The sequence below is a fragment of the Rutilus rutilus genome, assembly GCF_951802725.1.
Source record: "Rutilus rutilus genome assembly, chromosome: 15".
NCBI lineage: Eukaryota > Metazoa > Chordata > Actinopteri > Cypriniformes > Leuciscidae > Rutilus > Rutilus rutilus.
This window is the reverse complement of record NC_140220.1, coordinates 6,267,220-6,283,315: the sequence shown is the minus strand read 5'-3', so window position 1 is coordinate 6,283,315 and position 16,096 is coordinate 6,267,220. Positions and strand designations below refer to the sequence as shown.

Here is a 16,096-nt window from a genome sequence, read left to right as displayed (position 1 = left end):
GGAAGAGGCAACTCCCTCCCTGTGAGGATCTGTACAAATCACACTGGAGGTTTCAAGCTTTAAAATAAAAATAAAAATTACATGAGAAACAGATTAAAATTTTCACTGTGACTTGATCATTGAGTCAGTGAGCTGAATCAGTTCAATTCATCAATGAATCATTCAGAGATCTTTTGTTAAAGGGATACTCCACTTTTTTTGGAAATAGGCTCATTTTACAACTCCCCCAGAGTTAAACAGTTGAGTTTTACCGTTTTCGAATCCATTCAGCCGATCTCCGGGTCTGGGGGTCCCACTTTTAGCATAGCTTAGCATAATGAATTGAACCGGACAAGACCATTAGCATCTCTTGCTAATTTCTTGATTATTAGGAATGAGAGTATAGTTCCTAGCCATATCAGCCTAGAAAATCGCAACTTTTCATTTTCTGTCGGTCTTAGTACACGATGTAACTACAGAAGAGTCAAGTTTTAAATAGGAAAAATATCGAAACTCTTTGTTCATTTTTTTTGAGAGAGATGCTAATGGTCTTGTCCGGTTCAATTCATTATGCTAAGCTATGCTAAAAGTGGGAACCCCAGAGCCGGAGATCGGCTGAATGGATTCGAAAACGGTAAAACTCAACTGTTTAACTCTGGGGGAGTTGTAAAATGAGCCTATTTCCAAAAAAAGTGGAGTATCCCTTTAACTGGATCAACTGAACCGATTTTAAAGAATGATTCGTTCTCAAATGTGACATCACTACTTCTCTTTCAAAGAATATTTTCATAAACTTTCATTTTGGTCTATTCCTCACACAAAACGGAAAGGCCACGGAACTCTTAGGATATAGCATACAAGTCTTTGTGCATCTATTTTAAAGCTTAAAGCCTTCAGTCCCAATTCAATGTGATAACATGGAAAAGAGTGACCACAGACACAAACCAACACAGAGAGAGTGAATTACAACAACCTTTTCATTTCTGGGGGTTACTATCACTTTATGCTCAAATGCAATTTTCATTGGAGGGATTCCTCTATGAAACCTAATGCTCGTAATTAGCTTTAAAAATGTAGCAGTTTAACTGCATAATTCTATGGGTTCATAAAGAAATCTTCTCCAACATATTTCTCAAATGAAATCATCTCAATGACAACACTTCTGTGTAACTTTACAGTAAAGGTTGCAAGTCAACCAAAGTTCACGTCTCCCTGCTGAGCAGCCCGTGGCTCAGAGACACTTTGCTTCCATCATTCATTCAATTTCTGCTTCATGCTAGCAGCTGGTCTCTCTCTCTCTCTCTCTCTCTCTCTCGCTCTCTCTGAATAAGCACACTGTAGTATACAACACCCTGAAATGTGTGAGGGAAGTTAAAGTCTTGGAGTTTGCCACTCGCATTAATATGAATTGCTCCTCACATCATTTTGCATTCATTTTCCCTCGCTCATGTTGTGAAGACTGTGTGTGTATTCAGCTTTGAGATATAGCCTTTCATTGAATCCGCTGATAAATCAGTGCAAAACTATTAGAAAACATTGAAATGGCAAAAGTGAATTTGAATTTCATAGAAACATGTTGGAAGCAGTTGGGGTCAATTGGATTTGGCACAGGCAAATGTAAAAGTGCTCTCCCAAAATGGAACTACAAAACAACTAAAATGTAAATTTCCTGAAGGAAATGCCAGAGCTTGCAAGAGCAACATAGCATAAAAGTTATTGAATTATTCTTTAGTTTTTTTTTTTTAAGTGCCCCTATAATGGTATTTCGAATATTTCCTTTCATGCAGTGTGTTATATGGCTGTTTGTGAATGAAAGTTGTAAAGTCAAAAGTGCACAATAAATAAAGTTATTGTCTCCTAAAAGAAATAATCGATTTTGAACCGCCTATACGATGTTTGCATAAACGCCCGTGAACAACTTGACCAGCCCTCAAACGTCATTTGACTGACGACTGCTTCTCAAATCTCGGAGTTCAGCGCGGGGTGCTCTTGAAAGATGGGTCAGTACTCAGTTTATTTTGACCAGCTTGCTCGTCAGAATCACAACCTGTAAGTCTGACTAATTATTGATGTATATATTTTCTGCCGGGTGTTCAAAATACGTAGTTTTGTGTTTTATATTGTGTAAGTTTCCAGCTGACCGGCTAACTCGCGTTACTGCCTTACTGAAATACTTCTGCTGATCAGCTGTGGGCCACTATTTCCTAAAACTGTGTTTGAGTCATTCTGACTCTTTGAGTAAAGCTAACGGATGAGCAAGATTTGTTTTACAAACGTTTGTTACATCAGTCATTCACGTTAGTGCTGGGCTAATGTGTACCTCAAACTGAGTAGTGTATCACTGAGAAACGTCCTGCTCATGTCGTCCTTGCGATGGAGGTTCAGATTGAAAAACTAGTTCTTCCAAAGTTTCATCATCGAACTCACGCTCAGATTGATATGGTAAAATCGACATCAACGTTACTGTCTTTACATTGTTTACAATCGCTGAGCTTTAGGAAGCCTCCGGACTGAGCTGAAGTTCAGTTATGGTTCAGTTTAGTTTCCAAAACACGCGCAGTAAGCAGTAGATCAATCACAACAGACTGAGCCATCTGGCCAATCAGAGCAGAGTAGCTTGACGAAAGGTGGGATTTAGAGAGACGGATTCATCTGTCGAGTCGTTTGAGAATCATTGAAAAATGTGGTGATGTGCAATGTATATTATGAGAAAATTAAAGTTTTTTTTTTAACCTTTGATGCAAGTAAACCTGTTGTAGGAGACTCCAAAACTAAATTAGGAGCCTTTAAAATAGCATAATGGGGCACTTTAATCAAAATAGGCTATATAGCAGCACCAAAATATTTTGAGAAATGTTGGTAACCAAAAAGTTATGGTCAGGGATCTTCTTTAGTATGTAAAGAAAAAAAATAAGAATAATTGTTGGGTAGAAAAAAGATATATGTATACCAATGAATAATATATATATTATGCATATTATACTATTAATTCATGCATCATCTCTCTTATCTGTGTTTTGTATATGAAGCCACTGTTCTTTATGCTTAATTGCTTCATCAGGCTTATGTGAAAGGTCAGTTTTTGCTGACACAAAAATGAAGACATCTCACAATTCGAAAACATGACCGATAACCCTTGAAGATAGATATAAACATTTTAATCATAGCCGTGAGGATTATCATTCGGCAAGGGCATTCACACACACACACAATTTCTGAAGCATTTCTAAAAAATTCATAATGATATCCCCTCTGGATGAATCCAATCATGTGCTTCTGCTAAAAGAAAGATGAGCCATATTCTGTAGATTCTAAAATAATATATTGGATCTTGACCTCAACAAAAAGGTATTGGGTCTCATGTATGAATATTGTGTACGCACAAATGGGTTTTGTACGGAAAAATTTAAGAATTCAAGAGTCAATTATTCCACTTAAGCTACGGGTATAAAAAGCACATGTCTATTAAACATCTTTATCTCAAGACGTTTTCCACTTTTTCAACCTTACAGACGTCACTGAATAAGTACTCTGCTCAAAATTGCCCCAAAGCCACTTATTAGTTGAGAAAAACATTGCAAAGAGATACAGAACTGCAATGCCATCAACAAACCTGTCACGAAGGATTGGAAATGAATCAACATCCTCAGAACCCCTGTCAACCAATCAGAATCAGGAATTCAAACAATGCTGTAAACAAACATAATCAGCACAAATGGCTGCATATGTGTCATGCCCCAGAAGAGAATGAAATTGCTTTCGCCAAACAGAAAACACTTGCTTTCCATCAATTTGCGATGTGCAAATGGATCTGACCAGCACTGCGAGATGACCTGGGTTAACCTGTGATTCATGCATTTAACTGATAATAGAGTAGGAAACAGACTCAGGCTGTGTGTGATGGTTGGTCTCTTGGTAGATAATCTCGTAGTAATGTTTCTTGCGCTGTAGCATAACTGGGAGAGATTGTACAATTTTAGCAGCTATCAGATGATAGTACTTCACATTTTCAGTATGCCGAATATCAACTGGAGTGATACAGGTCATACAAAGTCTTGTGCATGTTTATGTGTTGTTTTGCCTTATCGATTTTGTACTAATCATGCTATATATTCTCATTATATTGCCTGATTAGGATGAACCTCTTGGTTGTATTCCTCATACAGTATGTAAATTGCTTTGGATAAAAGTGTTTTCTTTATAAATAATTAAATATACACTACCATTCAAAAGTTTAGTGTCAGCAAGATTTTTTTAAAGAAATGGATACTTTTATTCAGCATGTAAAAACGTATAATGTTACCAAAGGTTTCTATTTTAATTAAATTATGTTCTTTTTAAATTTCTATTCAGCAAAGAATCCTGAAAAAAAATAAGGATATCAATATCAAACAATATCAAGCAGCACAACTGTTTTCAACTTAGATAATAATTAGAAATGTTTCTTGAGTAGCAACTCATCATATTAGAATGATTTCTCAAGGATCATGTGACACTGAAGACATCACAGCTCTCTCTCTCTCTCTCTCATTATTGACGGCCTGCATCATTTCCGCAGCATCTCACTGGTCAACAGCTTTAAGATGGGTTCATCACAGTAACTACACAACGCTCAGAAGCAGATGCATTGACAGCTGCAACAACATCTTGTCACTGAGCATTCAATCATTTGTTAGCAACACCCACACAGAAAATGTTGAGCATGCATTTGTGCGCCAACAAATAGTGGGATCAATCTACAGTTTCTTAAGGGATGGTAAATAAAAGATGTTCTGTATCAGATTGGAGCAGGCTTTACAAGAAAATACAATTTCTGTCTTTCGACATCACAATTTCATGTTTAATTCAGCATGTTACTTGCCATTTCTGAAATTGACCAAAAGAGAAAATTCAAGTTTCAAAGTACATTATGAAAAATACCATGGTGCAGGGATGGAAAAACCATAACAATTTGAAGGATACCATGGTGTAAAGTTAATGTACCATGGTAAATTCAAAGAATACCAAGGTACATTTTCAAAAAAACATGGTAAAAACACTTTTTGGTAACACTTTAATTTGATGGTCCCCTTAGACAATCCGTTAACTATAAGTAAAGTTGCACCTACATGTCAACTAGCTCTCATTAGAGTTTAAGTAGAGTATTAATAGACTGTCTACTTAATATCTGCTAACAGTCATTATAACTTTCCAAGTAAATATCAACTTATTACCCTAATACTCAACTAATACTCTAATGAAAGTTAGTTGACATGTATGTGCAGTGTTACTTATAGTCAACAGAATGTCTAAAGGGGACGATCAAAATAAAGTGTAACCCTTTTTAGTAGGGCTGGGTATTGACACAAATTTCACAATTCGATTCGATTTCGATTCACAAGCTTGCAATTCGATTCGATTTCGATTCCGCTTCGATTCAATATTGATTATTTTGGATATCAGGTACAATTACATGGCAAATTTTCTCAAGGAAAACAAATCTCTTAACTAATGCTGTAAACTACGGGAGTCAGTTGTAGCCTACTAGGCTTCATTAGCCTACTATAATATTGAAGGTAAAAATGAACTGATTTGTATACAAACTCTTAAATTACACTTTTATTTATTTTTATAATAATAAAGTTATGTGAAATATAAACAGATTTATTTAAACATGCATTAAAAATTGAAGAACAAAATTATAATAAAATATGTATAATATAATTATAACAAAATATGTAAAATGGTGCATAGCAAAATGCTCCTTTAGAGTACATTTTTCTAGCTGACTAACGAGTTTATGGTCACTGGATATGGTTTTACTGAGGTAAATGTGACGTTACATGACATTGTTTACAAGCTGTTTTACTGACGTCTTTCCACGTTGAAACACTGATTGAGCGATTCCATGTGACATGATACAGATTTCGATAAGTTGTACTCGACCTTTTCACACACTTTCAGATGCTCATTCATGTTTATTTTGCGCGGTAACTGGTATTATTAAGGCGGAAGAGAAGATCTGCTGCTGCTCTAGAGCTGAGCTGAGCCAGAGCGATCTCACGCCACAGCGCCAAAACGGTATTTATGTTTTTGAATTTCGTAGGAAAATGGATGTAATTTGAAATCTGAGACTTTGTTTCATATCAATAGTAAAAAACCACAAAGATTATTGTGATTTATTGGATGGGATGCGCGCTACGATGTTACATTCATTCATCAACTGAAAACAGGGTGACTAATCGATTCTTGGGATTTAAGAATCGATATCGGTTCGTAAAAATGAGAATCGATTAAAATCGAGAAATCGAGATTTTTTTTTACCCAGCCCTAATATTTAGTGTGTCAATTACGGAACTCTAAACAGGCTCTAATAAACTTTCCCAAGCACTCATGGAATAATGAAAAAAGCCTCTGTCAGCGGCTGTGGATTTGCGGTTATGCTCGAGGGAATAAATAAATAAACAAAGGCATTACAAACAAAATTAATTACAAGAGGAGGCGAGTAAATAAGCTGCCACACCTCTAGTTCAATTAAGAGTCGTTTGTTCGTTTTGAAGTGTCGTTAGTCATGAAAGACAGTTCAGGCAGATGGGCTTCTTAAAGTTACAGTAGTCGCTTTATTTATTGTTAGTTGCATAGAGTTTGTCACAAAAAGACGTGTGAGCCAACATGAGGGTCCCTCTCCATCTCGCTAATTAGATACCGATCTGTCTTTCATACACGCTTGCACACAAAAAAACAGACTGTAGATCAGCCAGACAAACTCAATCACACGCCTCATACCTGTCAAGGTTAAAAACAAACGCATTCCCAGATAAATATGCACCATTCAGAGTCATTAACTACACACACACACAGACACAATATGCCTTATTAGACAGTCGTGTCACAACCAAGGAAAGACGCTATTGCTCTCTGCTGTTAGATAAAAAAGGTCCTTCTCATCTCTTTCTGCTGCTTTTGCTTTTATATTTATCTGAATAGCATCTACGAGCTGGACCGTGAGCCGAACAACATGGAGACTTTGATGACGGATGACAGAGAAAGTGCCGGTCCCTCAAGACTCTACCGTGTTCTGATGAGTTTCCTTCAGGCAATAATTAAAGAAATCTGAGGTAAACACATTCCCTCCAGTGCTGGGGACTAACTAACTAAAAGTAGCGACGTGACTAACTTAAAAGGGAAGTGCTGTCATTATTTTACTCACTCTCATGTCGGTCCAAACCTGTTTGCTGTTATTTTTTCCCAGAGAAAACAGAAGTTTCAAGACATTTTTGAAGAATCTTTACAAAGCTCGTTGCATACAATGACACTGCTAGCACAACAACATTGTAAAAGTGTTGTTCTGTGTACACTACTGTACAAAAGTTTGGGGTCAAAAAGATTTTTCTTCAAGAAGTCTCTTATGCTCACCAAGGCTGCTTTTATTTGGTCCAAAATACAGTAAAATCAGTAATATTATGAAATATTATTACAATTTAAAATAGCAGTTTTCTATTTGACCATATGAATGGACTTTTGATCAGTTTTATACATCCGTGTTGAAAAATAATAATAATTTCCTTTGAACAATGAACAATGAAACACTCTACTAAAACATCCTACGTATCAACTCATTCAGACAGTTCATGAAAATGAATCAGTTCAAAAAGGAACAATTCAATGATTCGAGAAGTCTCCTTTTCAGGTAAACACTGCTGCTTATCATGTTTTCAGCTTTTTCTAAACTTTCTTACAAGAATCTTTTTTTTTGTATTTAGTAGGGATGCACGATATATCGGCCACCATATCTATTTCGGCCAAAATATGTTCATTTTTAATGTTCGTTATCGACCCGATAAGTAAATTAGATCGATGTATTAAAGCTGATAATGTATTATTTTCTTCAGCTAAAACAGATGTGCACTTTGGAATCATTATGGGAATCACTTTGAAAAGTAAAATACAGGTATGTATTACATGTGCAGCTTTATTTTTTTGTATTATTTCTTCTTCTTTTTTTATACAGAAATTTGGAGTGTAAAATTAATTTTACAGTTAAGGAATCTTACACTGGTTCACTATAGGCTACTGTATTGTATATGTTTGATTTATGTTGAATGCTTGGGACATGGCTTTTAATGGTGAGACTTTTGTTTTTGTAATCAGGCTCTCAAAAAAATATATATCAAAATTTGGATTTAGATTTATCGGCCAATATATCGGTTATTGGCTTTATTCGCATAAATTTTCATATTGGGAAATCCCTAGTATTTAGCGTAAAGTAGTTCAAAATCGTTCACAACTTTAATGACTATATATATATATATAAAAATGTGGATTTAGATTTATCGGCCAATATATCGGTTATCGGCTTTATCGGAATTATCAGCGAAAATGTTCATATTGGTGCATCCCAAGTAATGTTGTTCACAACTTTAATGACATCATAATTAAGATTCATTCAGTCAAAAAACGTCATTGTTTCTGAGCCAGAGAAACACTAATCTTTTTAAACTATATCATCTGAAAGTTTATTTTGTAGTGTAGATAAATACTTTTTACAAAAAGAGTTTTTTAGATGAAAACGTTTTGTTTTTTTCAGTATGCTAATCACAGGGACACGTCAAAGTCAAAGCAGAACTCTGCGGTCAGCGTCCAACTGTTGGCGTTCGCCCACAGAGTTAGTGTTAATACAATCTGCATAATGCGAAAGCATTTTGTTTGATACTCACAAAGCTTTCTCGTCACAGAAGTCCCACGGAATTCACTCGAGCGAAAAAGTTCAAACAAAAAGCGCCGATGTGAGATGACAGTAGCTGTGGTATGAGATGCCAAGATTTTGAGCCCGGATTGCTCCCTGAAGTGGGCTTCAAGCGAGGTAGAGAAAAGCTGGCAAGCCCATCTGCTGGGAGACTCTACTGACTGAAACCAAGAGAAATTACCCTGAAAACTACTGCGCACACCTCCAGCGACTCACTATACTAATCCAAAAGTGCCGTATACCACAGCAAACATCCCTTATTAGCCATTACCGAAAGACTCTGTGACGTCAAGGGAACGGTACTTTCAAAATGTGTACGTTCTGTGGGTCTCGGCGAAGACGAACAAAGGTCACGTCAATCATGTCATTATCAGAGCGTGGGCTGCAACAGCCGCATGGCAAGTAGCTAGTAAACTGTCTTTATGCATGAAATCTAAGTGAAACAGAAGCTAATCTGATTAAACGCCATGAAGAGTGAAACAACAGTTCAAGCTTTTCTCGTTCCTTGAACTAATTCTCCAGAATGGCATTCATCTCGACTCAAATAGCAAGCTGACGCCTTTTATTTCTTGCCCACAACAGACTTGACAGAGCCACGGGCTCTAGCTTAATTCGGCCCATTGCTCAGAGTTTCTCATTTGCATAATGAAAGAGAAAATTAGCGAGGAGAAGAAGAGCTGGGACCAAATGAAGCAATCTGGCAGCGTGAGCGAAATGGAAATGCAAGTGATTTGGATGCGGAATTTGCCCCCTCGTTTGCGGCGTATACCTTCACAACAGGTGCCGTGGCGGATGAAGGGGGTCCCGAACGCTTGCCGGCGAGCTCGTTGCTGGCCGTCGTCACGGCGATGGTCACGGGGGTGGGCAGGAGGGACGGGATGACCGGGAGTGGGAGGAGTCCTGGACGGTTGTTGCCGTTGGCCACGGGAGGGGAGCAGGTGCTGTTGCCCACACCATTGTGAAGGCCGCTGGTTCGGTCACGACGATCCCAGGGGCCTCGGTAGTCTCTCTCAAAGCGGTGGTGGTGTCGTGACATCACTTCCACTTAGAGGATACGTGGCGCTGTCTGCAACAGAGAACACAAAGAGAGCGATAGCATTGATTATACCCTGTCAAAACACAGATAGAAATAGAATGCACCAAACAAATCGAGCTTCTTGGCAGGTTTGACGTGCAACACAACAAAACTTGCTGCAAACATCTCAATATCTGCAAGACCGTGGTTAAAAATGGCACCGCTTCAGCTGCGTGTAAAAAATAACACATGAGCATTTAGTACTGATAGGAGTGCTGGCATATGACTGAGTGCAGCTCCTTCGTGTTCGGACAAACGGTTGAAGACATCTTTGGTCAGTTTTCAGACATCTCGAAATAAATAAAACTAAATAAAACATTCCAATTAAATAAAAAATTTGCTTAAATTAATTCGCTTAATTAATTTAATACATAAACAAATAAATAAGAATATAAAAATAATAAAATAAATAACCAAACAAATAAATGTAATGACTTGAGAAAATAAAACAAAAGATTCCAATTAAATAAATAAATAAATTTGAATTAAAATAAAACACAAATTAAATTAATTAATTAAACAAATAAATAATAATTTAATAAAATAAACAACCTAACAAATAAAAGTAAATAAAAACTAAATAAAAAAAAAATGATTGATTAAATGAATCAACGAACAACTGAACAAACAAATAAATAAATTTTAATAATAATACAAAAAAAAAATCTATCACTCTTAAAATATGTATTGTTTCAAACTATGATTACCTATAAAAAGATAAAGAGAAAACTGATCCTAAACAACTAAAACATTTTGTAAGAAAACTATTTCAAACATTTTTTTCTGTTGCAGCCAAACTTCTATTTCAGTCTGGTTTAAAAATAACATATGTGAGCCTTTAATATAGACAAACGTGTTCGCATATGATCAAGCACATGCACACGGCTTCTTTGTTTTCACACATGAAAAATAGCCCATCTACTTATTATAATCCAGACTCTGCCAGCTTTTATAAGAGGAAAAATGAGTGTTTATTTACAAGACCCACAAGGAAAAACACAAGTTTACAGGAAAACTTGCACTCTTCCAGATGGTTAAGAGATCCGTCCAACCATCCTTAGTGTTCTTAATGAGTAAACTTGTACAGCTCCAAGCCCTCATGATTTTAATTAATCTAATCAGCAGTTTCATTGAGCTTTATTGCTGATAGCTGTGCAGGACACGATATGAGAAAACAATGAACCAGCAGTGGTTTGGCTTTAGCGCTGCGTTAGAGACTGCGCTAACCTCATTTTCCGTCTCATCTTCTTTATCTTGTCGTCATCCTCTACACACATCCTCATGTAATAACTCTGGAGACCTGAGGTTGGGAGTGGCGTTATTCGTTTCTCTCTGTGTATGTGTGGGAACAGATTAAGCTGTTAGTAAAATAAGCCACTTTTGGCCGTTCTGCTGTTCTGCAACAAATTCAGGATTTATTGTGCCTTGGCTCGCTGTTTTATATTGGAGTCAGCTAAACAAGACAGAAGTGTGGAATGAGGTTTGCTAGGGCTGTTGTTCAGTGTTGTGGCTTTCGACCAAAAAGAGTAGACTACACAGCATGAGCTAGAAGTAATCCTGAAATATATAGACGTCTATTAATATATGCTTATCAATATGGAAGGGAATCGTGAGGAATGAAAAAAATTTGAATTAGCCATTAGCAAAACAATTGTCATGAAGTGAAATGACTTGACGATCTCAGATTTAGCATATTTTCAATTAAAACAAGAAGCTGTGACTACATATAAGTTAATAAAAACATGTATATAACTACTTATACAAAAAAGTAAAAACTAAATAGTGCAAAAGTGCAAGCCCACTTTTTCATTGGCGTTGGTCCCGGAAGTGTTTTTCCCATTATTTTCTCCCATAGGGATGTCTTCGTTAAAGGAGAACTCCGGTCAATTTTAACATTGAGCTCATTTTTTTGTACATTTGGAGTGCTGTCAATACAGAGAACAACGACAAAATTCGGTGTTGCCTACACCGTGTTATCCTCTTTTTAAAGTTTGCACCCTGTTGACTTCAATGGGGCAAGTTTTAAACCTGCTTTTAGCCTCTTAACATCCTTGATGTGTCATTACAAGTAGCCAGCCATGTGAGTGACTCCTTCAGAGTGATCACGGGTGAATCTGACTGCAGTAGATGTGAAAGATATTAATAAAAACGATATTATTTCAGCCAGCGCACATACCTGTATTTACATCCTGTTTTCGGTCGAAGCCCACAGTAATCGATTGTCGAGTTCACACGCATAGGTTTAGTTACCTATGATCACGCGCGTGAACTCGACAATCGACTACTATGGACTTCGACCGAAAACAGGAAGAAAATACAGGTATGTGCGCTGGCTGAAATAACATCATATTTATTAATATCTTTCACGTCTACTGCAGTCAGATTCACCCGCGTTCAATCCGAAGGAATCACTCACATTAGCTCTGCACTTGACACATCAAGGATGTTACGAGCCTAAAAGCAGGTTTAAAACTTGCCCCATTGAAGTCAACAGGGTGCAAATTTTAAAAAGAGTATAACATGGTGTAGGCAACACTGATTTTTGTCGTTGTTCTCTGTACTGACAGCACTCCAAATGTACAAAAAAATGAGCTCAATGTTAAAATTGACCGGAGTTCTCTTTTAAAGCATTATAAGCAATGAACCAAGACAATCGGCTACGAGGTGAATCATAACATTACAAACTTTGATTGCAAAAGCAAAAAAGTATTTAAAATCGGACAAAAATACAAAGGTTCAAGACTGTGTTTACCGGCTTTAGTGAAGGAACTACAATCCAGAATTAAAACCGATAATATTGGAATCATAAAACTACAAATTTACAGATGTTGATCATATATTCTGAAATCAATATTTAATAAATGTATATATATACACACATGCATATAAACATATTAAATGATGCATTAAATGTTACTTTAAATGATGTACATTGTATATACATTCTACATATCACCATCATCTCTTCTGCCGCAGAATGCATAAAAACAAGTCAAACATCCTCCTAACATGCACACTATATAGTGTGCATGTTAGGAGGATGTTTGACTTGTTTTTATGCATTCTGCGGCAGAAGAGATGATATATATATATATATATATATATATATATTCGTCACTAATTTGCTTTAGTTGTCAAACCCACTCTATTCTTCTTGTTAGGCTGTGTCTGTATATTTCCCATGATTCAATAGATATAAGATGCTGCAAAAAATAAAAATAATAATAATTAAAGAACAATTCCAGAAATAACACTGGTCTGGTGACAGAGAGCAGCCCACTATTCACAACACATGACTGCATTTCTACAGCAAATGAGCTCTTGAATCCATCCATCCATTTTAATTACACTAAACTAAAAAAATTATAATAATGCGTTACATTTATATAGCGCTTTTCTAGGTGCTCAAATCACTTTTACATATGGAAGGGGGGATCTCCTCAACCACCACCAGGATGATGAGACGGCAGCCATAGTGCGCTAGAACGCCCACCACACACCAGCTTACTGGTGGAGAGGAGACAGAGTGATGAAGACAATCAGTATATGGGGATTATTAGGAGGCCATGATGGACAGGGGCCAATGGGCAATTTTGGCCAGGATGCCGGGGTTACACCCCTACTCTTTTTCTGAAGGACATCCTGGGATTTTTAATGACCACAGAGAGTCAGGACCTCGGTTTAACGTCTCATCCGAAGGACGGTGCTCTTTGACAGTATAGTGTCTCCATCACTATACTGGGGCGTTAGGACCCACACAGACCACAGGGTGAGCGCCCCCTACTGGCCTCACTAACACCTCCTCCAGCAGCAACCTAGTTTTCCCAGGAGGTCACACAAATATATAAGCACACACAAATGGAGTACAGTACCCACTAATGACACCACCGCCATAATTGCGTTGCAGGCTAAAACAGCACATTAATTATTCATGGATTATAACAGATTGGCACTGTTATATAGACGCCTCTAACACTGTAGATTCACACCAGACACGTGTAGATCTGTGCGTTGCCTTGCCATATTCTCTACATGCCATGCACTTAAAAGCAGAACAGAAAAATTAGTATCAGCTTTTGCTTTGAATCACTGCAAATATTAGTAGCTGTGACATCTTACCTGAGGTGTAGTGCATTGCTGATGGTGATATTGTAAGTTATTTTGTCCAAATTAGCCATCTATTTGATATTTCTTCCTTTTTTATGGCATCGTATCTGTGATAAAATCCTTTTTTACGAATATGATTATTGTCTTCCTAGATTTCTATCAATCATGAAGGGTAAATCTGATGGGCTACAGCAGTTGAAATCAAACCATTTCATTCAGATCACAATAAAGCAGTTGACCCTGAAAAACCATTTACACTGACAAACTACAGCAGCTCTGGCTTATTTTCAGTCAGATGCACACCAATCAACATTCACATGTGATCCGCTGCTGATCCACTGTCCTCTGTGTAAACACCAAGTATACTTGCAGCTTCATATATGGGTGGCCGCAGTGTAAAAACTGCTCTAGATAGGCAAATTTAACCATAATATAATTGGCTCATAATGCTGTATTGGAAAACCCTGAAACCCCAGCTTTGACATCAAATCAAATATATTAAATATATACTAATTCTTATTAAAGCTACAAAGGTTATAGTCAAGAGCAATGAGTGATTTTCTCTTTGTCTACTGTTGTTTGATTAACATTAAGCACACAGACAGACGCAGGGTTATTAGGCTGCTGTCACTTTAAGAGCTGCACGGATCCAATATACTGTTACATTTGAGATATTTCGATATATCGTGCAGCCCTACAGTGCGCCAGTGGTTTTAATCCTATGTTTCGTAGTTTCGTAAACACATTTGAATCAAGGTAATAGAAATCCAGTTAATATAAGAGAGAGAGAGAGACGTAAAGAAGAGCAGCCAATATAGAATTGACTGACATTTCAATTGTAAACATGTAATGCTTTTAATGGGGCGATGGAGGCAGAACAAGACAGGCGAGTGTATCGTTTTTTTGGACAGAGGTGAGCGCAGGTTCCTGACGGGCCTGATGATTAGAAGCGATGTTCAGCTGCACGTGTGAATGCCATTAGTGAAAGAATGAAGGAAAAAAGAGAGAAAAAGAAGAGGGGATGTCAGTACTGAACAGTATATGAATTTGTAAAATTAACAAAAATACTAAATAAAACACTAAAGCAGCAACGGGACTAATTAACCCAAAATAAAACTCTTAAAGTTGTTCAAAAGCAAAACACATGCAGAAGGTCAGGTACTCGCCAGATCAAGACTGAATCAAAGAAAGAGTGATGGAAAGGATGAGGAGAGAGAAAGTGAGACGGGCCACAGGGGGAGAGAGAGAGAGAGAGAGAGAGAGACAGGAATATATGAAGTGTGAGTCAGGCAGCGAGAGAGTGAGACAGAGCAGTGAGAAGACAAAACATACAGCACATCAGTGGATATCAGTGGTCTGAATCTAAAACTAATGACTCTGACAAGTCGGTTCTTTTCAGCGAGCAAACAAAACCGAAACCAGTGCAGTACAATTACAGAACGAACGTTATTTTATGTGAATCAAACACATCAAGCAGGATTAATGTAGCCTGATTCCTAAATGAATGACTCTGAGTCGGTTCTTTTCAGTGAATCAAAAACACCCAGCACAACCAGTCCAGTACAACCGATTCCCAAATAATGTGTCGGTTCTTTTCAGGGAATTAAAAAAGTAGCACACTGCCTGCAAACCAGTCAAATGAGTCAGTTATGTTATGTAAATTAATGCATATAGCCCGATTAATGTAGTCTGGTTCCAAACATATATGACTCTAATGAGTCGGCTCTTTTCGTGAACTCACAGCGAAACCAGTGCAGTCCAATTACAGAAAACAATGACTCAAATGAGTCAGTTATTTTATTTGAATCAAATGTATACAGCACGATTAATGTAGTCTGACTCAAAAATATATGACTCTAATGAGTCGACTCTTTTTGTGAACTCACAGAAAACACAGTGCAGTCCAATTACAGACAAAAATACTTAAAGGAGACATATCATGCTTTTAAATTGTTCCTTTTTACATATAAATCATACATTTGTAGTCTATATAAAGCGGAACTGCAATGCTTGGGTCTGAATTCTTCATTATTATAGCTCCACAGGCCCCTTTTCTACCCTTTTCTGATGTGTGTCTGAGAGCAACTCGTTTTGGTGCGGTCTCTTTAAATACAATTGAGACACTTCATACCCCGCCCCCTCTCCAAGTTGCAGAGGTTCAACTCCACCCCGTTCGGCCATTTTTGTAGTTTGATAGCAGAGATACGATT

At 37.2% G+C, this 16,096-nt stretch overlaps 1 protein-coding gene across 1 annotated transcript in view; it reads right to left on the bottom strand.

Moving 5' to 3' along the window:
* The window catches only part of klhl29 (kelch like family member 29), a 270,850-nt gene that overhangs the window by 163,436 nt on the left and 91,318 nt on the right, over window positions 1–16,096 (bottom strand). The window contains exon 3 of the mRNA XM_084432701.1: window positions 9,474–9,770. Coding sequence (XP_084288827.1) covers window positions 9,474–9,740 — 267 coding nt within the window. The 5' untranslated portion in view covers window positions 9,741–9,770. The remainder of the gene's footprint in view (window positions 1–9,473; window positions 9,771–16,096) is intronic.